This window comes from Phascolarctos cinereus, unplaced genomic scaffold (assembly GCF_003287225.1).
Source record: "Phascolarctos cinereus isolate Bilbo 61053 unplaced genomic scaffold, phaCin_HiC Scaffold_4;HRSCAF=312, whole genome shotgun sequence".
Taxonomy (NCBI): domain Eukaryota; kingdom Metazoa; phylum Chordata; class Mammalia; order Diprotodontia; family Phascolarctidae; genus Phascolarctos; species Phascolarctos cinereus.
In genome coordinates, this window is record NW_027555847.1 from 394,102,657 (window position 1) to 394,130,451 (window position 27,795).

General features: G+C 40.4%; 1 protein-coding gene across 1 annotated transcript in view; it reads right to left on the reverse strand.

The window, feature by feature from the left end:
- Window positions 1-1,778: 1,778 nt before the first annotated feature.
- Window positions 1,779-27,795, reverse strand: part of TPPP (tubulin polymerization promoting protein) — a 140,739-nt gene continuing 114,722 nt past the window's right edge. The window contains exons 3-4 of the mRNA XM_020985662.2: window positions 18,947-19,100; window positions 1,779-11,250 (exon numbers count right to left, since the gene is read on the reverse strand). Of these exons, the coding sequence (XP_020841321.1) occupies window positions 11,056-11,250; window positions 18,947-19,100 (349 nt within the window). The 3' untranslated portion in view covers window positions 1,779-11,055. The remainder of the gene's footprint in view (window positions 11,251-18,946; window positions 19,101-27,795) is intronic.

Sequence of the window (27,795 nt, forward strand, 5' to 3'; positions counted from 1 at the left end):
GGTGTTTTGTCACATCTCTTCTTTGGTGCCATGCTTATTCATTGTAATTTTGTTAACATTCACTTTGATTGTTTTGTGGTTCTTTCTGTTTACATTGTTGTAGCCTTTGTGTTTATTGTTTTCTTGGCCCTGCTTACTTTACTTTGCATTAGAATGTCAGTCTTTGCATGCTTCTTTGTATTTATTATATTTGCCATTTCTTGAAGCGCAGTAATAATCCATTACATTCATATACCACAGTTTGGCCATTCTCCAAGTAGATTCCCATTCTGCTTTGCTTCCTCTTCTTTGCTGCCACAAAAAGTGCTGTTATAAATGTTTTGGTGTCTATAGGGACTGTGTTCTTATCAATGACCTCTTTGAGGTATAAGCCTAATAGTGGAATTTCTGGACCAAAGGGTATTTTGGTCACTTTGCGTAATTCAAAATTGCCTTCTGAAATGGTTGCACTGATTCATAAGTCCACCAGTAACTCGCTAGTGTACCTATTTTCCCATAACACTCCCAACATTGATTACACCTATCTTTTGTCATCTTTTCCAGTTTGCTGTCAGGTAAAACCTTATAATTTTTTTAAAATTTGCATTTCTCTTATTATTAGTGATTTGGAGGATTCTTTCATATGGTTAGTAGTTTGAAATTCTTTTTTGAGAACTGTTTGTTCATATTCTTTTATATACCATTTATTGGGTAATGGCTTTTGATTTGATATATAGATATATAAGTGATATATCTATATCTTCTTAGTTGTTGTGTGTATATATCTTAATTGTCTATAAATCTTGGATTACAAACCTTATCTGAGAAATTTGATCCAAAAGGACTTTTCCCCTCATTTGACCACTTTCCCTATCCCAGATGCTTGGGCAGAATCTTTTCGGTTTTATGTGATCATATCAATTCATTTTTGAATTTTCAGGCCATTCCTAAATATGACTTATGTCCAAGGACTTTTCTGGCTAGGAGATGATCTAACTTAAGCCTGAGGTTTTTTTAGAATTCTGGTACATTAAGCTGTAATACCTCCATAATCTTCCCAAATATCCTTAATTCTAGACCCTCCCCCCTTAACTGGACTTTTTTAGAATGGGGTCATTCCCTTGGGAATTGGGAGGAGGTTAAGAGTGGAAAATTTGACTCTTACTCAGAATCTATTGCTCTTTCCACTATCTCATAGCTATAGTTTATTACAACTAGAAAGACAAGATTGAATAAGAAGAAACATTATTCCTATTATAAAAGCAAGGCAGTATTTCACCTGCAAATTGCTTCTAAAAGTTGAAAAGCTTATGTGAATGTACTTTCTTCCACACCTTTGCCTCCTAGAATCCCGACTACCTTATTCACATAGCCTTTCCTGAATTCCCGAACTGATAGTGATTCCTTCCTGAATTGGTCTATTTTTCATTTATTCTGTATATATTTATATGTGTACACGTTGTCTTCCTTGATAAATGAAACATTCTGCCTAGTAGTCCCTGGTGCATAGTGGGCACTTAATGCTTCTTGTTTGATATATTGATACGTATTAAAAAGAAATTAATGACCTAAATTAAGAAATGAAAATAAGAGAGGAAGGCAGAATGTACTCTACTTTCTAAAGTTGTGTAGAAATCTCAGGGGAGTCAGCTGGCAGCCCATCAAGCATTATCTGATCCCAGAGCAAGGTGGTAGAATTTTTGATGGCTTATTATATGAATATTACTGACTTTTACATACTTTGCTTCTAAGGTGGTGATGACATTGAGGTTCATTTGTTTCAAGGATGACAAACAGCCTCATATTTTAACACATTTATTAATCACTTTACCAACTGAACAGATAATTGTATACAATCAACAGTAAAAACATACACCATGAGTTGCAATCCTCTAGGAGAAACAACATCCATACAATATACATTATATTAAAGGTTTGCAAGCCACTTTTCTAGTCAGACAATGGCTACATTGGAACTTGAGGCTTATTCTTCTTGGCTCCAGAGAGCTATATATCAAGAAAAGCAATGCTTATTTTGACAGCATAGCTTATTCACAATTAATGCAGTTTTAGAAGTTAGTGACCACCTTACAAAGTTTCAATGTCCATAATATTGTCTTGACTTTTATCATACAGATAAAGTGAAACATTTAATACTTCCTAGCATTAATAAAACAGTGTAAAAATATATCACATATATATATATATATAAATTTGTTTCCCTTTCCTGAAAAACTTAGTACAAACTAGTAGTATGTGATCCCTTTCAAGTTTCTTTTAAGTTTTCTTTCCCCTCCCCATCCCTACCCCCAAAAGCATAAGGACAAGATGGCAGTTCAATGAAGAGTGTCAGAGTTCAGTACAATGCCTCCGGTTGTGCTTGCCCTTCCCCAGGCCTCTCACTCTCAAGATGGAAGCCCACTGATGCCCATGGATCAGACCCTTCAGTTTCTCTAGAAGATATCTGACTGCCACAATCAAGAAAGTGAAGCACCAATGCCCGTGTGCTTATTTAGCCACTACAGTCCGGACTGAGGAATACCCATCCTCCCCAGCTCTAAAAAGCTAATCTGTTTACTTGCAAATTTTAAGCAAGCATTCAGTAGTAAGTCTGTAGAAGACAACTTTGCAAGTTTAATGCTGGGTTTCTCCCAAATCCCCAAGGCTTTTTAGTAGATTGGAAACTTCACAGTAGAGCTGAATGTTAACCTAAAATGCAATATTCAACACTGCAAGAGACAAGGTAACAAAAAAGCACACAGCAACTTTTTGGGTTGAAGTTAGGATGCAGGATTGGGTAAAATTCACTGAAGCTATTGGTACATTTACTTCAAGGAAGACAAACCCAACAGCCATTTAAACTTTTCAACCAGGCACCTTAAGTGTTAACAGATTCTTTGCCAACTAGCTGGATCCCAGCTGCTGAATAGAAAACCGGCATGCCCAGGGTCATGCATATGCAGGCATTATCAGGATGTTAAGAGTCAGAACCTGACCTAAAGTTTAGGTGAAACAGCACAAAACAGCGATTAGTCAGGAAACCTGGAGACTAAGGAACACAACTACATTTGGTAACAAACCTCCCACGCTTCTCCAGTTCTGATTTCTTGGCATTGCTGTCATTTTCATCTGTCCAAAACTTGAAAGACTAAAGGCATTATAACATTTGAAAAATAATCTTGTATAAATATATATAACTCTTGCTATGACATTTTATATTTATAGTGTAATTAGAATTTGGATTTTGGTACCTATCTGCTAAACATATCTCCTCTGCACTGACCATTTGTCTGTCTAATGTAGTGCTTAAATAGAAACATAAATAATTTTGTATGATCAGCATTATGAAACAACCTCCTGCCTTCCTCTCTTGAGGCTGAGATACCCTCCAACATACTCCCTTTGTATGACAGAAATTGTTCTTGTCTTTAAGGTGTTTTCAGGGTGTAAACTGTGTAGGCCCCTCCCCCATCCCAAACCCCAGCTAAGAAAAGTTTAATTATTTAATGGTTAAGAAAAGCTAATTGGCATTGCGTAAAACCATGCAACAAAGGCAAACATCCTGGCTATATGCTATATACAGTATCCAGAAACTGAACCTAGGAAAACACACAGACATGTTTTGGGGGCAAAAGACTCCAAATTCAAGCAAAGGTTCTTTGTTTAATACATGTGATGAAGCCCACTGGTCAACTAACTAGGACATTTAAATGGTGTCTCTGGGAAGTGATGCTCACTAGAATTATCAGTACTTCCCACCCCTTGGTTGCAGATAAATGATGAAATATGACTAGGCAAATGAGTCTGTATTCCCAAAGCTTGATTTTTTTAAAGGAAAGATGCCCCTATCCTCAGCTACACATGAACAAAGAAAGGCTCGTGTGTACTCAAATAGAGAATCTGCCCTGGTAGGAGGTAAACTGCTGAAATACTCAGTTGAGAAGAAGTAAAGCCTGAATCTATAGACATCCTCATATCCCACAGGGTATTTGTTCAATTGGTAAAATGTTATTTCAACCATCACTACTATTCACTATAACTTGCCTCTACGGCCACCCTGAATAGTGGAGAGTCAGAAATGCTGGTCTTGTTGCCCAGATATAGCTGAACAGTTTTCAGGGAATAAGATGAATCTTATTTTACAGCCATAGAATCAGAAATTTAAAGCTAGGTGAGACCTTAGAAGCTATCAAGTCCAGCTCCCTAATTTAAAGGTGGAGAGAGCAGGGCTCAGAAAAGCTAAGTGACTTGACCATGGCCACACAATTGTTTGTTGTCATCTGTTTAGATTGTTCAGCCGTGTTCAGTTGTGTCTGATTCTTTGTGACCCCTTTTAGTGTTTTCTTGGCAAAGAAACTGGAGTGGTTTGCCATTTCTTTCTCTAGCTCATTTAACAGATGAAGAGCCTGAGAGAAACAGGGTTAAGCGACTTTTCCAGAGTCCCACAGCTAGTATGTATTTGAGGCTGAATTTGAATTCATGTCTTCCTGACTCCAGATCCAGCACTTTATACACTCCGTCAACCCAGCCGCCCTATGCAGCTAGTAAATGTTTAAGGGAAGAACCCAGGTCTTTCTGGTTCCAAGTCCAGTCCCTGTCCATGATAACATGTCATCAAATGTCATTAAGACTTTAATAAGGACTATCTAAAACCAAAACAATGAGGAACTTGGAAATCAACTTGATCAGATACCAGAGTTTTAGGCCTGGAATGAAACCAGAACCTATATCTTAGTACTAGACCAAAAGAAATAATCACAAAGCCAGAAGAATATGTTGTGGTTGAATGTGAACAGGTCATAACGACTCTGTAGAAACAGATGCTTCAACCATTTGCTTGCTGAGCAGAAATTCAACACCTCTACTCCCTAGTGACATTTGTCATTCTCAGGCAGAAGGAAAAAACAACTAGCAGGTTCTCAGTGCCCCTTAGTGTGAGAAGGTGCATACTATTTGCAGTACAGGTGAGATTATAAAATTGAAAAGGTCACCAAAAAGCCTATCTTCTTCACTTTGCTGGAACAGTTCTTGAGCAGTGTTAGGATATAGTCAAATGGAGTTGAATGGGCCAAAAGAGCCATCTCCATAATTTTTCATGTTTTTTTCCACTTGATCAAACTTATTTCCATTGGCCCCTTTGCTTTGTTATTCTTTTAGCATTTCAAATCCAGCTTATAAGGGAGGCAATGAGATGAATGTTTTTCCTAGGTAAGGGTTTGGAAAACACACTTGAGGTTTTCTTATCAAAAACTTTTAGAAAATGAATGTTTCTATTTTATAAAATTCTCTAGAGGGTGCCTGGTTGTTATGAATTGCTTTGTTTCCTCACCCCACCCCCAAAGGCAGTTCACTTTTGAGGGGGTAAAGAGACCTTATCCCTTGAGAGGCATAATTTATGAAGTGGATTGAACCTTGACACCCTGGAAGGTCTATTCTTTCCCTGGAGGAGAGCAGCTCACCCCAGAGTAGTTTGTTGAACTTGGCTCACCAAAATTTGGGAGTATTAGACTTTTGTTGTTGTTCCTTAGCTTATCACACTTGCCATATTCTCCTTTTAGGGCAAATTTCTTGAGCATTTGGTTGGAAATTGAAGAGTTTAGTTTTTGGTTCAAGACAATGGGCCATTGCCCTGAGTCAGGACACAATAATTCTGGTTCTCTATATCCTCACTCCTTTCAGTATTTTGTGGATAAAAGAAGTCTCAAGAAGAAGAAAGATGTGAGGACCGCTTGAACTTTGTGCCCTATGATAGCTGCCACTGAAGGGAGAGTATATTCTTTTCCTTTGAAATAAGCCCTGTCATGGATTCATTTAAATCTTTTCCCACAGATGGCCAGTTTAGCCCCTTTGAAGTTCTGTGAAGCATTTAAAAGGGCAGGGGGAATGCTTACACATGTTGTTTGGGATGTAAAAAAGAAAAAAAAGTCTGACCCATTGTGTGGGTCCCTTTTCTTTAGCTGTTGTGCAGACCCTGGCAGGGGGAGAAGCTTACCTGTGTAAAGATCAAAAAGAGAAAAACAAAGTCTTTCTATCTTAGCTTCCCTCTATAAGTTGGTTGACAAACTGGAGGGAAAGCAGGGAGGACTGTTTCACTTTTCTCTACTTTACATTCACACAAGCATGTTCTGTGCCCCAAACTGGGTTTCTCTTCAGATAACCAAGGAGGTGTCCTTCTAATCAATAATGAGTAATTGGTAATAGCCACTGGACTATAAGAGAAAGTCTGAGGGATGGAGTAACAGAGAATATATGGGTTTTAAGCCTGTTTACTGCACTTTCATGTTAAAATATTGCTACCATCAGTTTTTAGATTTTTGCAAAAGAATTTTTCAAGCATAATTAGCTCTTGCCTAGAGATACTCTTTACATGTAGGTCCAGACCTGTGAGGAAAGCCAGGAGAAAGTTATTTTGGTTTTCTTTTATTCCCAGGGTTTCTTATGAAATGTCTGATTTGATACATTCATTGGAAGCAGGGAGAGCTTGTCCTCATGTCTACAAACAACTACTAGAGTCTGAGATCTCCAGTTAACCTCAGCTCTTCATCTTCTAAGGTGAAAAGATCCCCTCAGTCTCTTAAACTAGACTCTCAGATACCTCAGGGGGATTCAGCCAGGGCTTTTGCCAAGAGTCCTTGGAAATGGACTGTAAAATGACAGTAGAGGACTTCTTGCATTTGAAGCAGATGCTATTTGTTGCTTGGAAAGGCCAAATGATGCATCCAATCCAGACTCAAATGTCTCACCAGTCACTTTATATTGAGAACAGCTGCATTTCCACGTCTCTGGCTATGTTTTGACTTTGGGTCCAGCTGACCTGTAGCATTTGTAGAATGTCCATAGTTCACATTATTCTGTATATACGTGTATATATGGTATGAGGCGCTTACTGTACTTGAAGAACAGAGCCAATAAAAGTTCTTGCTGTGGATATTCCCCAGGGGGTACACCGAAGCACCGCCATCCTTCTCTCCCTCATCATCCACAACCATGGGGTTGAACAAGGAAAGATACCTAAATTGAATTTCCTTTGACACTAAAGTTAAGTGGGGCTTTTGTAAACTTCTGAGCTCAGAAGTGACATCACGGTATTTAAGGGAAAAAGAAAGACTCATGTTTTACATGCAATAAGTGGCATATCCCATCTCAATAACACAGCCACTTTAAAAGTCCATGATAGAGTTGTGGGTCTGCCTTTCTGCTGGCCGCAGGCACAGGCCTTCTAAGTACAGAGTCTGTAAGCCAATGCAAGGGCTCTCAGGCCCCATTTTAACCAGAAATGACCTGAAAATTCAAGCAAATGTTTCTGCTCCCCTCGGCATTAATTAATCTGATAGTTGTTCTAAACCTCTACTTTACTAACTAATGAATAGATTACTGGACTTGGAGTCAGGAAAATCTGGGTTCAAATCCTGTCTTTGATACTTATTAGCTATGTGACCATGGACAAGTCACTTAACCTCCCTCAGCCTCAGTTTCCATATCTGTAAAATGATGTGATGACCTCTAAGGTCCTTTCCATATCTCTATATCTTTGATCCTGTGAGTATACAGAATGGCAGTTCAGTGAACCACGCCTTATCTCAACCCGAGGGATTCTTTGCTAACTAATAAACTTCCCTATCATTTCCTTTTGGTTTCTGTAAGACCACTAAGTGTAAATACATCAATAATACAAGGGAAATGACTAAGAAATCTTTGTTCTATTTCCTGCCTCACCTCGGCAAGGCCCTCAAATGCCCAGGAATTTGCATTGGTGCAGGTGCTTTCAGAACCTCTTTTGCTGGGTATGGAGAATCAGAAAAGAGCCTTTTACTCTTTTAGCTGGATAAAACAAGTCAGACTGCCAGTCTGAATGGGAAGCAAGCTGCAGCTAGAGGTTTGCTCCCCAGGTCCCAGGACCACAAGCTAAAGCAAAACAAAGCCTGGCAAAACTCAGCATAATTTAGTCCCTAGGAGTAGTGTGTGAATCAGTTAACTCAATATTGGATCAGCTGACATAGTTAATATCCTAGGAAGAATTTTTTTACATGATAGTAAAAGAGACTGTGCTTTATTTATGTCTCCCCTTGTCTGTGACCTCCTGGGGTACAGGGACCAAATCATATACCTTTACATCTCCCCTAGTGCTTAGCATGGTACCTTGCACACAGTAGGCCTATAGCATAATTTTTGTTGAACTAGTGAATGAAAGAATGAGTCAACTGAATTAATAAAGTTAATGGATGTGTTGATTTATGTGGTAATTGTGGGAAGGCTGGGTCAGGGAATCTTTCAGTATCTAAATGCTATGACATTATCTGTGAAAACTAAACAGGATACTACATAGAAGCCATCAGTTTCCAACTTCTTTATGGCCAAAAGAGAAGCATTCCTTAAATGCTACCAGCTAATGCTTCCTTTGCTGGTTAGGGAGAAGGACCCTTGGCTCCTGAGGTATTCGGGGCACAGTCTGTATCTGCCTGTCTTTAAAAAAAAAAAAAGACACCAACACCACAAGATAGGGAGTTTATCTTTCAGGCTCTCAAGCTTCTGGGTGGGTGGGGGAGAAACATTCCAAAGCTTTCCCTGCCCTTATGCTTGCCTAGCAAGTGAATAAATTCACTCTTGGGAGGCCTGGCCCTACTAGCTATCTGTACCTCCACATAATGCTCAGCTCACAACAAAACCTGGAGTCACATCTTCTATAAAGTTTTGTTTAAATATTTCCATGACTGAAATGGTGTTGAATACAAAAAAGTAAAGATTCCTGAGACCTAAATAAACATGCATGTTCAACAAATTGGCAAATGTAGTAATACTAAGAAAATGTTACCTCGGCTATAAATACTGAACATGGATGCAGTTGGAAATGTTTGTAGACACTTTTTTATGGTTTGTGAATGAGGCAGGGACCCTGTTTAACATAAGATTGCAAAGACAGAAATGACAACAGCAACAACAAAAGGTTAAGACTGTTATACCTCCACAAAAATATCTTAACTTCAAGAAACCTGAACATACAGTGACGGCAACAGATTGGAAAACTCTAACACAGGGCAGTACCCAGGGCATGCTGAAAAATGGACTCATGGCTGTGTTTCTCTTTTCTCGCAAACACAAAACAAAATCCAAACAAAAATCTGGGACCTAAGAGAGACTTCTTTCCTTTGTTTATTTTTGTTGTTTTGGTTTCACGTCCTGTTAGGGATTGGAAGAGTTCAGGGGAGGCCAAGTTTATAAAGGACGCTTCCAAGGGAAAGTCAGTTAAGAGTAAATTGCTGTTTAAAAAAAAAGAGCAAAAGACTGTTCAAGAGTTTTTTAAAAAGGGGAGAGGGGGTTAATTCTGGCTGGGTATTGTTAATTCCAGAGGGCATTATTGACTCTGTGCAAAGCCAGCATACATAATCCCATCCTGATCACACTCTGAAAGATGCCTCTAATCTGTATTGAATCCAAAATGGGAAAAGGGACAAACAGAGAGAGACTGTAAAGTTGATTAAACTTTAATAGCCAAAGTTACATATTATTAAAGTTAATGCATGAACTCCATTTCACAAAAGGAAAAGCAAAGCTTTAAATGGTCAACTGCAAATGCCCAGGCTAAAAAAAATCATCATTCATTTTCATTGCATGTTTTGGACTTAACGATGTGTTGGTTTTAGTTTCAAAGAGGGGGAAATGGTGACAAATAATGGGTTTGTTCTGGACTTCTGCTGGCAGGACAGAAAACATAAAAGCCGTTGCATTGGTTGGAACTCAATTTTTTTGCATTAAGTAATATGAAATGAGCACTCTGTGACACATACCAATGCCTTTCATAAATTGCTCACATGCTTTATAAATATTAGAAGACTTAAAACTCAAGTAATTTTTCTGCTGCTCTAGAGAGGGAGGAGAGGTGAGGGGATGATTGGCGTTTTGTAAACTGGGAAGTTTTTATGTCCTACCTCACAAGACTTTCTTCCCGTTCGTTTGACCTTTGTTATTTGAGATTTCAAACTTCATCACCTCAGAGCTAGCATATAAGTGGACACCATGTAGATGTGTGGAGTTGTGTTCACATGTATTAGACTTCTGTACCCTACACAAACACACAGCATGGCAGTGTGAGCCAAATTCTGGACAAAACCTCGGCAGCGTTAGGGTTAGCCTTTGCATGTTAAACTGTGTATGTGAGACTCCCCCCGATGCCCTTCACACCCACTATGTGGCAGTGTAAGCCTAGAAACAAATTGTGGCCATCCTTCAATCCTGTTTTCTGTCACCTAAGGCTTAGTTTAGTTGTTTTTATAGTTCTAGTTAGTAGATTAGCTCTAATTGACTCCAGCCTCCCCCTTTCCCCCCCTCCCACTCCCAGTCTTGCTGTTTTGACCCTTATATGTATTGGTAATTTGGATTAAAGTGGGTATGGTTCACATAAGGGAAAGAGGCCACTTTAGACATACGAAGATGTGCCCTGTTATCCCTCTGCTCACATACTAGTCATCCAGGAGCTATATTTCTCTGGCTTTCCAGGAAGAAACTTCCTCTGCTTGCAAATAGGGTAGTAATAGGGACCTACTGAAGTCTCTTTGGAAAAACAGCCATTTACTTCCCAGTTTAATGCTCAGCATTTTGTCTCCGAGGGCAGAGTGGACTCATTAGAAAGGAATCAGGCATGGCCAGACCCCTAACCCACTCAAGTGGGAGATGTTCTTCTGAAAGATATTCTGCCAAATGTGAAGCAGGCCAGGAGAACACCCCATCTGAGGGGTAAAAGGAGACCCTCTCTCACCCCTGAAGCAACACTGAACATTTGGGAATGTTGCTGGCCTCTTAGTGCTACTGATATGGTGTGGATCAGAAAGAAAAAAAAAAAGACGTTTCCATTTGGTTTCTTGCCTAAAGCTCAGAGACTCTTTTTTTCCTTTTGCTTTTGCCCACGTTAAACATGAGGAATGTAAAGAAGTGTTGCCCTGTGTTGTGAGGACCTCAGCAGGTGGTAGAATAAGTTCCAGTTCCTGAAAACAATTTCCAACATCATCACTTTCTCATTCATGCCAACCTGAACAGTGTGCCATCGCCGTCCTGACAAGGCTTGTTCTCCGTACGAGACGCCTATTTCCCTCCTTGGACTTTATGGTCGTACGTGCCCGCATGCTTGTATCCAGGCACGTAGCCTGACTCATCCACCAAGTCCACTCTGCCTGCCTTGCCCTTTCCCTTGCCAGATGGATCGAACCTCTCCTTGTGGGAACCAGTGAATTTGGATGTATCTGTAAGTCGTGACACAGTTGGAGAGGAGATGGCTTTCTGTCGTGGGGATGCAGGAAGATTGACCAGGTATGGTGAGAAGGGAGGGAGAGAAAGAAGAAAAAAGAAGGAAAAGGCAGAGGGGTAAATATGTAAAATAAACATTTCATTTCAACCGATTCAATTTAAGTAGACATATGCTAAGGCATAAAGCTAAGACATATGCTAGTCAATAGGGTTACAGAGATATATACAATCTGGGCCTTATTCTCTAGGACAGGGGTTCTTAACCTAGGATCAATGAAGTTACAAAAGTATTTTGATGACTATTCCAATATAATTATTTTCTTTATAATTCTATGTATTTTATTAGATGCATTTAAAAACATTCTGAGAAGGGGTCCATAGGCTTCACCAGAGAGACAAAGGGGTGCATAAAATTAAAAATAAGTTTAAGAACCTCTGTTTTAACTGTTTAACCTCTGTTTTAGCTTCTAAGAGTTAAAAATCTGGTGGAATGTCAAAGTACATAACAATAGTAATAACAACAACAATATAATAGCATTTCTATAACACTGAGATTTTAAAAGCCCTTTACCTATCTTATTTTATCCTTACAACAACCCTGTGAGATATTCCATTATTTGCCCCATTTTATAGGTGAGGAAACTGAGGCAGACAAAGGTTAAGTGCCTTGTCCAGGTTACGCACCTAGCCAATGTCTGAGGCAGGATTCAACTCAGGTTTTCCTGACTCCAAGTTTAATGCCCTATCCGCTGTACCAACTGAACTATTTATTATGCATAGATGTAAAGAAGAGTATGATAAGATAACTATGAGGACAGGGACATCATTTTAACCTGTGGGTTCTGGGAAATCTCCTTGGAGGAGGGGGAGACCCCAGAGGTAAATTGTTAATGAAAAGAGGGATTTGAATAGGCAGAAATGAGTGGGGAAGATCCCAAATAATAGGACTATGTGGGAATGGATATCTCCCCCCACCCTGCCTCATTTCTGTCTATTCAAATCCCTCTTTTCATTAAAGATTTACCTCAAAATTTAAAAAAAAAAAAGAGCAGCTAGGTGGTGCAGTGGGTAGAGCACCAGCCCTGGAGTCAAGAGGACCTGAGTTCAAATCCGGCCTCAGACACTTGACATTACTACCTCTGTGACCCTGGACAAGTCACTTAATCCAAATTGCCTCCTGAAGAAGAAAAAAAAAAGATTTACCTCAAGGGCCTTCCAGGGCGGTAGGGAAAAGGGTAGAAGAGATCTTAATAGCTTTTATTAGACAATCCATGTCTCCTAATTAGTTTGGAACCTAGGCAATGGGCATTTTAAAATATGAGAAAATAGCATGTGGTATTAGGAGTGATGGCATAAATGTACTGATTATGTATTCTATTGTTAGAAGTGGAAGGATGGCAAAGGCCCAGAATAACCTCAGCTCTGAGGCCAACCAAAGCCTGAACTCATGGACTTTAGAAACTGAATGATATTGATTCTGTGGCCCAGTGGAAGCTCAGAACTTGTACTTCCCCAAAAGTACTGAATTTGCAACTCTCTCTAGATGGTGCAATGGATAGAGTGCTGAGCCTGGAGTCAGGAAGATTCATCTTCCTGAGTTCAAATCTGGCCTCAGACACTTACTAGCTGTGTGACCTTGGGCAAGTCACTTAGCTCTGCCTCAGTTTTCTCATCTCTAACGTGAGTTAGAAAAGGAAATAGCAAACCACTCTGGTATCTGTGCCAAGAAAACCCAAGATGGGGTCACAAAGACTCAGATACCACTCAAAAGACCAAACAGCAAAAATTGTGTGCTCCACCATGTCTGTCTGTCATGGATCTACTACTATACGTTAGCTTATATTTTTAGGAATTTTATTAGTCTGTCGTCTTTAAGAATAATCCTGGTGAATACTGTTCAAAACAAACAGAAACCTTAGGCTCTCAAAATCTTATCTGGGGGGCCGCTAGGTGGCGCAGTCGATAGAGCACCAGCCCTGGAGTCATGAGGACCTGAGTTCAAATCCAGCCTCAGACACATAACACTTACTAGCTGTGTGACCCTGGGCAAGTCACTTAACCCTATTGCCTAGCCCCCCCAAAAAATTCTACCCAACCAGTGAAATTTGAATTTGCCTAACCTACATAAATAACCCTTCTACAAACTCCTGCCCTCCCTCCCATCACCACCCTAAAACATCCTTTGGCTGTTTCACTTCCATCCCAAACAAATTGCTTAAGAGAACAGAAACATGTCTTACCCAAATACGCAGTGTCCTATAAAAACAAAATGAGAAGGGAACCGAGAATCTAAAGTACAGTAAAATCCCATCCCCTTTACTCCCAATAGAGTTTAAGTTCCTTGATGACATGAAGTGTTTGATTATTATTGTCTGTCTCCCCAATGTCAAGCACAGTGCCTGGCATACAGTAGGTGCTTACTAAATGCTTGCTGAATTCACTGCAAAATAATTCTTTTAGGCATCATCTATTTCACAAGTCACGTTAGGTACATCTTATCTTTCTTGCAGACTATGTGCAAGGATTAGTGTTTATTGTCCTGCCTGGGCTTATTCTTAACAGCGAATACTTATATAGCCCTTTTAAGGTTTGCAAAGTGCCAAACTTTTAAAGTGAAGAGTGATGAAAAAAGAAAGGCGAAGGCAAACTCAGGGAAGGTTGGGGTACATAATTGGTACCCAAATGTTTCACAAATGAATTAACGATTTCAGAAAAACATGACAAGGCCTAAATGAACTAATGCAAAGTGAAGTGAGGAGAACAGAAAATTATTGTGCACAGTGATAGCAATGTTGTAATGATGAACTGTGGAAGACTTGGCCACTCTGATCGATACAATGATCCAAGACAGTTCCAAAGGACTCATGATGAAAAAATGCTATTCACCTCCAAAGAGAGGAAATGATGAACTCTGAGTGGAAATGGAAGAATAATTTTATCACTTTCTTTTTCTTGCCTTTTAAAAAATATGGCTAATATAGGAGCATATTTTACATGATTTCATGTGTATAATTTATATCATAATTCTTGCCTTCTCAATAGGTGTGGGAGTGGGAAGGAAGAGGGAATCTGGAACTCAAAGTTTAAAAAGAACTTTAAATGAAATTTTAAAATATTTTAAGAGACTGAATAAATGGGTGTGTATACATGTATATGTACAGATGACATAGAAATGGCATGCATATGTATATGTATGTATGTGTATATATATGTATATTATACATGTATATAGCATAGAAATAGGTTTTGAGAAAACCCATAGCCAGAAGTGGTTAATAAGTGCAGTGCTAAGTGAGGTTGGCCTATGATGACTAAACTGGGTAAATCCATTGAGTAGAATAGAGTGCTTCCTGGAAAATCCATTAATTTGGTTTCATGTCATGTATAACTTGATACAGCTTACTGCACCAATATTTCATTCTCAGAAATTTACACTAATCATAAGCATGCTTCTACATTAATTCTGAATCCTTTATTCTGTGTTCATCTTGGGCTGGGTTCCAGTTGGCCATAGTGTATGGCTATATAGCAAAACAAACCACATGGAGCTCTGAATGATCTGGACTGTGGACATTGACCAGGTTTTCTCCAGTCTGAGAGTGTCAGATGAGCCATCAGATATTTCTTGGAAGACGTTTTATGGTGCAGAGGAGGAAAAAAAATACAGCATTGGAGTAAGAGGAAGGAGATCTGGATTCTTCTCCAAACTCTGCCACTAGTGACCTTGGGCAAGTTCACTTAGCCTTTGAGTCTCAACTTCCTCATCTGCAAATGGGGATAGTAATGTATCTACAGACTTAAAGGAAATTATGGCATAAAAGCACTTAAACTTGTTATGTATCCAACAACATCCCTGACAGATGGCCGTTCAGCCTGTTCTTAAACACTTCCAGTGACAAAGAACTCATTATCTCACAAAATTTTAGCTCACTGCATTTTTGGACAATTCTGTTGCTCCCCCAACTTCTGAATGTTAAAAGACCCCAGTGATAATCTAAACGGGCCCAGTTTAAGAAAAAAAGATTGGCTAAAGTAGCCAGGACATGGTGAACTCAACAGTGAAATTAGAATTTACTGCTGTGTTGGGAACCTGGTCAAGTAAGACTGAAATGAATGGAGTCAACCTCAAGACAAACACTTTATTTTATCTTCTTCAGAATTCAAGGATGCTATGAAATGCTATCTAACCCTCCAGAAATACCCAGGGACTTAACCTTTTTTGACCCAATCTTTTCTTAGACATATCTAAGATAGTGGTATCCTTAAATGCCAGCATAGTGTGGTACAGTGGTCCTCAAACTTTTGGGCCTCGGGACCCCTTTGTACTCTTCAAAATTATTGAGGACCCCTCAAAGACCATTTGTTTATTTCTGTCCTATCTATCAATATTCACCATATTAGAAATTACAATGTCAAATATTTTATGCAAATAGTTTTGACCTTGCAGATCCCCTAAAAGGGTCTCAGGAGCCCCCAAAGGTCCCTGGACCACACTTTGAGTATTAGTGGTAGCAATGGACTTGGAGTCACAAAGACTTAGGTTCAAATTCCACTTCAAGCACTTATAAGCTGTGCATCTCTTGGCAAGTCATCTACTCTTTCTGTGCCTCAGTTTCTTTATCTGTAAAATGAAGGGGTTAGACTCAGTAGCTTATCAGTCATTATATCAGCTCCTCATGCCCTCTCCTGGGTTCAACTCTAGCTGCTCAGTGTCTGAAATGTTAATCTTCTCCCTGTCCTCTGATACTAACAGGCGGTGCCAGATTGCTAAGTCTGCATTTGTCTTCATCAACATCCTTGGAATCTTTCTTCCTCTTCTTTTTGTTTTCCCCTCAACATCAATTGCTCATTACTCTCATACTTTGCTAACCACTTATTTTACAGAGCCTGCTCCCAGAAAAGAGTCCAGCAGATTCGTTTGCACTGAGGGATGAATGACTGAAAGATTTAGGAAGTTACCCTTCCCAAGGATATTTTAACAAAGGACAAAGCTGGGAGATAATAAAAGGTAGATTTTCAGTTATCAGTGACTAGTATAAAGAGAGGTATTAGAAAGGAGGATGTAAAAGGACTTGTCCTCCCTCTTCAAATTATAGCAAGCTGGTAACCCATCTACCTTGTTTATTATGTAGTAGAGTGACTGAAACCCTCCACAAGCAGATTAATATTCAGCATGGATGGGGAAAACAAAACAAAGACAACTGCTTACTCACTCTTCTGTGAATAGACAGTACTTAATTCCTGCTCTCCCTTAAAATCTATAGGTCCTCATTGCAAATGTGCTTGAAGTTTAATCAAAATGCTAGTTTCGGTCACAGATTGTAGATTTTATGAGATTAAGAGGTGATTGAGCACAACTCAATGTACAAATGAGGAAACAGGATGAGAGAAATTCAGTGACTTGCCCAAGGTAGTAGGTAGTAGAGTCAGGATTTGAACCCAGGACCTCTGACTTAAAACCTAGAACCATCTACTGTAAGGGCTGTCAAATTCAAACAAGAATAGGAGCCACCAAACCACAATGAGCATTCTTGCGGAGTGCATATTGTCTTAGAAAACTAGATATTGAAAGACTTAGCTACTTGGGTCAAGATAATGATCTGAGACAAGGATCCATGATGATAAATACCATCTATCTCCAGAGAGAGGACTGATGAACTCTGAGTGTATATTGAAGCATACTTTTAAAACCTTCTTTACTTTTATTGAGGTTTTTTTTGTGTGTGTTTTGCAACATGGCTAATGTGGAAATATGTTTTGCGTGATTTCACATGAATAATCAATATCTATTGCTTGCCTTCTCAAGTGGTGGGGTGGGGGACAGGAGGGAGAGAGAATTTGGAACTCAAAATTTTTTTAAATGAATGTTAATTTTTAAAAAATATATAGAATTGGGAAATATTTAATGAAACATGAAAACTTATAAAATATTATTAACATTATCCCATATGAACATTTTACATATTATTACATATTAACATTATCTCTGTTCAGTTGTATTTTGATTTATTTAAAAAATATTTCCCAATTACGTTTTAATCTGGGTTCCCATAACGCTCAGCAGCCTGCCCTCTGATACCTCTGTTCTACTGCACCCTGCTTATTGTTGTTTAGTTGTGTCCAATTCTTTGTGACCCCATTTTGGGTTTTCTTGGCAAAAATACTGGAATGGTTTGCCATTTCCTTCTTCAGCTCATTTTACAGATGAGGAAACTGAAGCAAATAGGGTTAAGTGACTTACCCAAGATCACACAGCTAATAAGTATCGGAGGCTGGATTTGAACTCAGGAAGATGATTCATTCTGACTCCAGGCCTGGCATTCTATCCACTGTAACCACCCACATCCCACCGTTCCATGCTACCTCTATTAAAAAAATAAAATTAAATCAGAAGGTCCAGAAGATAGCCACACTGTGGGCCATGGAGCCTCATCTAGCCCAGCCTCTTCATTTAAAGATGAGAAAACTGAGCCCCAAGGAAGTGGAGTGATTTGCCCAAGGTCACACAGTCAGGAGCAGATGAGACTAAATGTTAGTGCGATATGTCTAGCTCTCACTTGGCTATGAAGCATGAATACTATGGAGACTGAACGTTTGTTGAGAAGGTCCTTTTGAGTGGGTTTAAGTGATAGTCATGTTGTTGAAGGGATGCTAATCCTGCCCGTATGTCATTTTCATTAATTCATTCGATAAACATTTATTAAGCACCTACTATATGCCAGGCACTATGCTAAGCTCTGGGGATACAAAAAGAGGCAAAAGACAGTCCCTGATCTCAAGGAGCTTGCAATCTAATGGAAGAGACAATCTGTAAACAAATATATACAAAGCAAGCTACATACAGAATAAATAGGAAATAATTGGGGAGAGGGGAAACACTGGAATTAAGAAGAGTGAAGGAAGACTTCCTATAGAAGGTGGGATTTTAGTTCGGACTTAAAGGAAGCCAGGGAGGTCACTGGTCAGCATGGAGTGGGGAAGAGCGTTCCAGGCATGGGGGACAGCCAGACAGAATGCCTGGAGCCAAGAGATGTCTTGTTCACGCAACAGCCAGGAGGCCAATGTCACTGGATCGAAGAGTACATGTTAGGGAGTAAGGTGTAAGAAAATTGGAAAGGTAAGAGGAGGCTAGGTTTTGAAGGTTTTGAATGCCAAAAAAAAAAGCATTTTGTATTTGCTCCCGGAGGCAATGGGAAGCCACTGGAGTTTACTGAGTAGGGGACTTAAGCTTTAGGAAAATCACTTTAGTGGCTGAATGGAGGATGGATTGGAGTGGGGAGAGACTTGAGGCAGGCAGACCCACCAGCAGGTTATTAAAATGCTCCAAGTGTGAGGAGATGAGGACCTGCCCAGAGGTAAAGTGGATTTTGGTTAAGGTCCCATGGTTCCCAGATAGCCTTGGGCCTCAGAGGTCCTATGCCAGCATCCGATGCCAGGATGTCAGAAGGAGAAGTAACCAGGCGGTGTCAGGTGAGTGAACACTGCCCCTCACCTGTCCTTTAGTGCACCTCCCCGCCCCATGTCCATTGCTCCTCATTTTACTTCCCTCCCAGTTCCCTCCCTTCTCCTCCTCTACCATGACTCAGAGTTGTGACATAGGTACGTGAAGGCAAGCCCATTCCTCCCGGCTATTCCTCTCTACCCTACATCCCAAGCACAGCTAGAGGGGAGCCACCCTTCCCCCTGCCAGGTAAAGCTTGAAATCTAGCCCCATGATGTGTTTCTATACCGTCACTCCTGATATTATCGGGGCTTTTCCTTCGATGAGTTTGTGTATCTCCTGGATAGCCTCCTCGTTGCTCTTATCTTTAAATCGCTTCTTTGAGAGTTCTTCCAGAGCTTCTTTAAATTGTTCAAAAGTAATTGTTCTGCAGGACTTCCCTCTGCAATGGAAAGAGAAGAGAACAAGTAGAGGGATGTAGGGGCTAGTCAAAGAATTGGACATTGTTGGGCAGTCCTGAGAATGTGAAAATCCAGCTTACTGTGGAGCATCGCCGCACTGCCTGATAAGCCTTGGGGACACACAGTTAATTCTCCCATTAGTGTGAGTGACTCAGAAGGGAATTTGAGCTCATTTTATACAGGCTGATCATACCATCTCGGGTGTTCCACTGAGTCAACACACTTGTATCATTCCCCACAATGCATCAAGTGTTTTGGATCCATGGAAGAGTCTGATTAGAGAACACCTAAGCCAGAGAGGAGTGTTTGTAAAACCATTTTCTAGTTAAAACTGGGGATAGCACTGCCAGTGACAAATGAAATAGTAGGAAAATTACAGTTGGCACAGAAAAAGGCTAGTAGTCTGTGAGAGAAGCTGGTCCAGTGGGACAAGAGGAGACAGCAGCACACACACACACACACACACACACACACACACACACACACACACACTCACTCACACTCTCTCTCTCCTCCCTCCCAAGTACAGTAATGTACTCAATAATGACAGAGAAATTATGTTTTGCCAGCCTGGCTTACTGACCAATAAGAAGTAGGGAACACTTTTAGGGAAATGACATGTTTGTTCCTTTTTTATTACATAAGGGGGTGATTGTGAAAAAATGAGACTAAATCTGCAAGCCACACATGAATCCTAGTATCTCAGAACTGGAATGGGCCTTTCAACCATCCCATTTCTGAAAAAGCATTCCCTTTATGACACAGCCTCCCACTTGCCTTTCAGGGATGACAACCCCTTCCACTTTTGTACAGCTAATTGTTCAGTAATTTTTCTTTAAATATAACCTAAATGTGCTTCTCTACAGTTTCTCCCCATTGCTTCTGGTTCTGCCCTCTGGGACCAAATAGAATAAAGGTAATATCTATTCTGTATTATGGCCCTTCGTGTGCTTAAAGGAACTTAGGTCCCTATCCCTGTTGTTCAGTAGTTTCAATCATGTCCAACTCTTCATCGACCGCTTTTGGGGGTTTTCTTGGTAGAGACACTAGAGTGGTTTGCTGTTTCCTTCTCCAGTTCATTTTACAGATGAGGAAACTGAGGCAAACAGGGCTAAGTGACTTGCCCACAATCAAACAGCTAGTAAGTGTCTGAGTTGGATTTAAATTCACAAAGATAAGGCTTCCTGACTCCAGGCCCAGCACTCTTATCTACTGTGCCACCTAGCTGCCTATCCCCCACTATCCAAAATCTCTGCAGGTAAAACATGCCCATTTCTTCCAACACATGCTGGGATAACCAATTCCAATGATTTTCATTTCAATGATTATACACAGTGCTGATTGGACTCAGATGTAAAAGAGCAGGAGCTTCCCAGAATACTGGGAAAGCTACTCTGCCTGCCCTAAAAAACTCCCCTTCTTGACCTGCCATCCATGAAGTTAAAAAAAATGCAACCTAATTGGTTTTTTTAGTAATTCTGTGCATTTTGATTTATGCATTTAAAAACACTTGTCTGAGAAGGCATGGCTAGGGCTCACTAAACTGTCAAAGGGGTCCATGACCCAAAAGAAAGTTAAGAGCTCCTTCCTTAGAACCTGGAATTCTACCATTAGAGAGTCATTGCTTTGTGTTAAGCATTTTACACTGTTAAATGTCTGGGAAGGATCACACATTAAGCTTTATTGGTCATAAATATGAGTTACTACTACTACTAATACTTTGTTTTGTATTGTTCAGTTATTTCAGTTGTGTCCAATTCTTTGTGACCCCACTTGAGGTTTTCTTGGCAAAAGATACTGGAGTGGTTTTACATTCCCTTCTCCAGCTCATTTTACAGATGAGGAACTGAGGCAAACAGGCGTAAGTGACTTGCCCAGGGTCACACAGCAAGTGTCTCAGGCTGGATTTGAGCTCAGGAAGATGAGTCTTCCTAACTCCAGACCTGACACTCTGTCCACTGCACTACCTAGCTTCATCAATGATACTTCAGTATGGATTAATTTATTTTTTTACTTATAAACAGTTGGGGAATGCTGATGGGAGGAAAATGCTGACAGAATGGACCAGTTCAGAGCATGTAGTACAATGAACCCTGGGCCCAGAGGCAGAAGACTGCCATTTTCCTCCAGGCTTTTCCTGTTGTTACTTGTACAACTTTGGGTCTCTTCACTTCTTCATCTCAGTTTCTTCATCTGTCAAATGAAGGGTTTGGTCTTGATGTTTTCTAAAATTTCTCCCAACCTTTTAAACTTATGTTTCTATAAAAATAGGGCACCGCCTAGGAAAGGGTAATTGTAGCTAGAGTAGCATAGTAGGGACCCTGGGCACAGGCTAAAGGTGTGGGGGGACAGGACTGGACATGGGCAGGGAATAGGCAGGTTGGAGGGCAGCAGAGACAAACTCTATCTGCTTCACAGTTTTGTCTACAGCCACTCTTGCATGCTATTTTTTTTTCTTTTCTATTCTTTCTTTCTTTTTTACAAAAAAATAAAAAATAAAATGTAAGTATCTTCCTTGGATATGGCCATGTTAAATCAGTTTTCTGAAACCCAGAAGTTTTGAACCCTTTTATTGTGACTCTATTCGATTGGTTGAAAGGATCAGTCAGAGGAACTGTGGGATGCCAGGTTTCAACATGAGGATTAAAATAAAAGCCTATTTGAACACAAGGCCTACCTGTGCTTACGTGTTATTGTACCCTCACTCTCTGAATATGATTTTTCTAGACTTTATTCCTATGTCTTCTAACCGCGTACTTATGTCATTGACAAGTTAAATTGGGAGGCAGTGTGATGTGACAGAAGAACCATGAGACTTAGGCTCAAAGGGGCTAAGTTCATGTTCCGGCTCTTTTCCTTACTGTCGCAAATGAGATATCTGTAAAGTGCCTGCTGTATAGTGGGAGCCATATTAATGCTCATTCCCTTCTCTGACACTGCTGCACTATCCTCCTATAGCCTCTCACGTTGGACTATTTCACAAGCCAACTGGTTGATCTCTCTGCCATAAGCCTCTCCTAACTATCTGCACTTCATAACCCAGCCCCATTCCTCCTACCTTTCCAGTCTTCTTATACTTTTCATCCCCCCAGCACTGACATATTTTATGATCCAGTGCCACCAATCTCCTTGCTGTTGCTTGAACAAGATACTTACTCTATCTCCCAAGGCTGGGGGCATTTTCTCTGATGCCAGTAAGGCTCTTCCTCCTCAGGCTGACTTTCTGGCTGCCTTCAGGTCCCAGCTAAATTTTTTTTCCAGGAAATATTTCCCAATCCCCTTTAATTCTATTGTTTAATTCTAATCTGTTGATTATTTCAAATTTATTCTTTCTCTTTCTCTCAATGCATGCATATATACACATGTACATAATTGTTTGCCATGGACCTTCAAAGCTGGCTCCTCTCCAGATTTCACATTTGTGGCTCTCTACTTGCTTCTTACGGTCATCATTAAAGGACTTTCAATCTCTCCTTTCAAGTCTTCTACTGGCCTTCTCCGGGGTACTGGCTCCTTCTCCCTAATTTTGTCTGGCACAAAATCATCTGGTGCTTTTCCATCTAATCATCGCACTTTCACATTCAAGCTTTCTCCTTGTCTGCATCCTAAACATAAGAAAGCCTTTACCTTCTTGTTCTTTTCAGGTGGGCTCAGCCATCTTCTTTCTGTCACTCAAGTAGCTGCTGAAATTACATCTCCTCCTTTCACCCTTACCTTCTACAAAAAACCACATATATTTAGATTCTGCCAAGGCAGCATTTACACAAAAAATTCTGAATAGTATCTCTGTGAATGATCAGGAAATCCGATCTAGTAGCAATGGGTTTTAAACCCAAGGGCATAGAATATTGAGTAGTTTGTCAACACATCTTCAATTTATCAATCAGTTTATCAATCACCCCATGCCTATTAAGTGCTTACTATGTGTCAGGCACCATGCTAGGCATTGGAATACAAAGACAAAATTAAAGCAGTGCTTGTCTTCAAGGAACTTTTATTCAACTTATTTGTCTAAAAATTAGTTCATTGGTTCTAATGATCCACATTTATGATCAAGTTAGGGAATGTGTCTAAAACACCTTGTAAACTCTAAAACACTGGCTTAGTAATGTTTAAGAATATAAATAACAGAACAGATTTCACACAGTCAGGTGCAGGGTCAATTCAGCCCAGCCTCATGTTCTGCCTTTGGGTAAGCAAGTCACAGATACCTTCTATGATGGGTAGGCAAGTCACAGATACCTTCTATGATGGTGCCCTCAAAGTATTAAGAATAGCTTCTCTGTCCCCCCCCCCATTTTCTTTTCATAGTCCTTTGTGAACTGGGGGAAGTAGGGTGTGTGGGGGCTGCAAGAGGCAATAGAAATCTGCCAACTTTCTAGTTAATTTGATCAAAGGTGACAGCTAAACTGGAAAAGTGGGTAATTGTTCTGTGTAGACATGACCTGTATGTGACTTTGGCAGAGCCAGTTTTCAGAAGCCCTGGAGTCTTGTAAAGACTGATTTCCTTTGTACCTCCTCCCAAATGGTAAACACAACACCCTCCTAGCAACTGACAGCCCTGTGTACCTGGTTTCATATCCTGTTTAAAAACATTCCCTGATTAGAATTTAAAAGATCTAAATAAAATTAATTCCCTTATTCTGTGTCTATGACCTAAGACTTTAAAGGATGATAGTCACAGGCACAAAAATAAAATGATGGCTCAGGGTAATCAAACAGAAAAATAGTGGGCATTGAAAACCAAATGAGGTCAGAAGTCAGTGCTCTATTTCCCCAGCTCCACCCAAGGCAAGCCCTGGAACACCATTTCCATTACATCACCCCCACTCCTCAAATGCCCACCAGTGGCTCCCCTGATACCTATCAGATGAGATCTAAGCTTGTCTGTGCCTTTGCACATGCCATTCTTTCCATCTGAATACCCTCTCACGTCTGCCATATCGTGCCCTTGCCCTTCCTCAAAACTCACCTCTCCCAGGAAGCCTTCTTGGATTACTTTCTGCTGACTCTGATCTGTACTTTGTGCTTCATTTCCCCACTACTTGGGTACTCTGTGCTATAGTCAGTCCCTAATCATCCATATTTAAGGAGCCATTGGCACAGAAAATCAAAAGCATGAATAATCCTCACTGTGGTAGTCCTGGCTCTGGTTATGCCCTTTGGGGCAGGAGGAGGCTATCCCATTGTACCTCTTCTTGCCTGGGGGTAGGGATAAGGACAGGTTCAGCAGCCTGGATTCATCCATGGCAACAGCTGAGGTCTAGTGCAAGGTAATGGTGGCCAGGGCAGTGGGACAGCATAGACCATAGTCTAAGTTTGTGAAAGGACAGAGGTGATAGTTGTGGTTAATTGTCAGGTTATCCAATACAGAATTCGATGTGCTCTCAAGGTTGCCCATTGACTACGTATCAGTTTGTGCTTGTATGCTGCTTTGTGTAATCATGAAATGAGAAACCAAAAGTCCTGTCTCTCGATTCAGAATTATTTCTGTTTTATTGGTTCCCTGACATCTCAATTAATGGGAGAGCGGGGACACATGGCAGTCTTGACTCCAAATGCTGTCTTTAGAGGAACTTTTATCGTGGGGAGGTTAAAAGTCATCCTTAGCAATTCCTCTCTTGTTCTGGAGCCCTGGCTAGGAGAAGGGAGGAGAAGCTTCTCAGGTTCCCTCTGGGGCTTTTAACATTAATTGAAATCTTGGCCAGTTAAAATGCATTAGGGCAGCCGCTGCTGTGCTGTAGACTAACAGCATGGTGCCCAACTTATTCACATGACTGAATATTTTGATTAACTGAGAAGGTGGACTCTAATAACACACACAAAAAAAATCTTGCGCACTCTCTCCCACACACCCCACACCCCCCCAACTGTATCTGTTCTTATAAGCAATGGCTTTGGAAGGCAAAGGCCATTTATGGTCACTGACAGAAGTCATCAGTGGAAATGAGGAACCAGGACCACCCGAGAGTTGCCTGGGAATACTAGGGGAACATGAAAACCACTGACCCTGCTGAAGGTGCAGCACTGCTAATGTGGGAACCACCAGGGATAGTCTTCAAATATTCACTCCTAGCTCCCAGCTACAGTGGTTTGATTGAGAACCAGTAGGTTCTGAGGGGTCACTGAGCTGGTGCCTGTCATGGCATATCTGAATTCTTGATTGCAAATAAGCATTCTGTGTCTTTTTTCCTGTGATCAGACTGAGGTTTATGGCAATGGGAATATCTTTTTGGCCTGGCTTTTAGAAAGGAATTCCTCTCTCCCCATCCCCACCCCACACTTTTTTTTTTGTATGAATGAAAATACTACAATTCCCAGATTTTTCTCTCTGAGGTATGTTTCACAGGGCTTTTATAAGGTGTCTGGTACCACCAGCAGCAAATAGTTCCAAATACACATGTGTACAAACACAAACACAGAGCAATTATGGGTGATATTAGAAAACAAAGCATAATCCTATTATAGGTGAAACCACTGTGACTTCAGATCCTGAAGTTACCTAACTACAGAATTTTACCATAAAACTTCAGGACAAGTGCAATATAATGATCAAATTACCTACTTTTATCGTGTTATTTATTTTTAAAACTGAAAGTAAATTTTAGCCTTTATTTCAAAGATCACATTTTTTTTTTGTCTTTACTGTGTTGAGGTACAATTTTGGATTTAAAAAACTCACACTGGAACATTAGGTAGCTTCAGTTTGCCCTAGAATACCTTTTTGGGCTGTGACATTCCAGTCTCTAAATCTTGCAATATCAGAATTGGAAGTGACCTTTGAGATCATTTTAAAGGGAAAGAAATTGAGGGCCAAAAAAGTCAATATGGCTGGGGTCACAGAGCTCTTTGATGACTCCTAGGACTTACGTGTGAATTTATTTTTGTGAACGTGTAAAAAGAAAAACTGAAAATATGGACCAGTGCTCTTTTGGCCACAGAAAAACTTATTGTACCGAACCTAAATTTCAAAGGGAGTATTTACAGTCTCTGTTGCTGGGCAACTTACTACTCTGTTAGTTGGTGTTTGTAGCCTAAGCTGTGGTTTGCTGTGCCAACTTATAGAGGCACTTTGACCAAAGATGAAAAAAAAAATAAAAAAACTCCAACTCGACCCACAGTGCTCTCTCTTCGGTGACAGCTGTTTATTCAGGTGCAGATGATGGGTGACTGCAAGGACAAGAAAATTGGGAACTGGCAGGAATAAGCTGGAGCTAGAAACCGCACAGAAACCTAATTGAACTTGTAATAACTGAAGTTCATCAGCGCCAAGTCAAAACCAACACTACCCAGTCCATGTAAACAACAAAGGGAAGACCTTGCAAGAATATATACATTGAAGAAATCACGATTGTTGCCTAAGGTATGGCAGCCAGAATGGTTTTCCTGGCAATGGTAGCTTCTGTTACAATGATAAAGACAGCGTTTCACCGTCATTTATAAATGTCTGTTCTAAGAACTAGGTTTAAAAAAACAAAGGTTCTAATGTTTTGCTAAAGCCTTGGAACAAAGCAAATATATTGGAGAGGAAAGTCAGTCATCTACTAGTGGGTGGTATGTCCTGAACTCCATCCTCTCCAAGTATTTCTCGGGCCAAGAGGAGGAAGCATCTTCTTGGGCCAACTTCCTCGTCTTACAGATGTGGAAACTAAGTCCCAGAGAAGTGACCTTGAAGTGCCCAGAGTCATTCAGCCAACAAACCTGGGCTAGCACACGGTGTCTCTTAGTTCTCAATACTGTTCCTGTGCTTTTTAGTAATCCCTATAAGTTATAGAATATTCCAAACATTAGCTCTGGTTTTAGAAAGGGAAACAGCCATAAAGTTAGTATAGTTTTGAGTGTGTATTTTTGCATCAAATCTCTATGGAAACAACTGTTTCTGACATATGCTAACCATTTCCCAAGGTAATATGAAGAAAAGAGTGCCATTTTATTATGCTATAACCTCCTAGTTCTTGGGATCCTACTCTTGTGTCCTAATTTCTTGATTCCTTGCCCCTGATCTTGGCTTGGGGCACCATTGGGAAGCCCTCCCCTTTCATTTCCTAAGAGGTTTGGAACCTTTTAAGTTTCATGGTTGATGCTTTTGTGATTTCCAGAGTTGTTTAGGCAGAACTAGAATTTAGTCATAGTGAACATCTCCCTTGGTCATTGCTGGTTATTGATACAGCCATCTGCTATCTAGACTCATCTCTGTGGGCTCATTGTTCATTTCTTTTCCTTTTTTTTTTTTAAGGCAATTACGGTTAAGTGACTTGCCCAGGGTCACACAGCTAGTAAGTGTTGAGTGTTTAGTCTGAGGTGGGTTTGAACTCAGGTCCTCCTGACTTCAGGGCCGGTGCTCTATCTGCTGCGCCACCTAGCTGCCCCTCATTGTTCATTTCTTACCACCTTCTCTCCTTATGTTTTTTTTGTGGGAGAGAACCTGGGTTCAAACCCCACTCCCTCTAGGCTCTCCCAGGCCTACAGGCCTACCTGAGCTCCTGGTCCTGGCTTCTCCCAGGCTGACTGTCTTCTGTTATCTCCTAAGCCCCAATTATAAAGCTTCTATAGAAAAGATTTTAAAGCACAGAACAAGCTATTAGTAGTCATACAGTTCTTCCCATCACTTAATTTTACAATAGACTCTCACCAGAAAGGATAGTACAAAGCAATGTTCAGAAAAGCATTTATTAA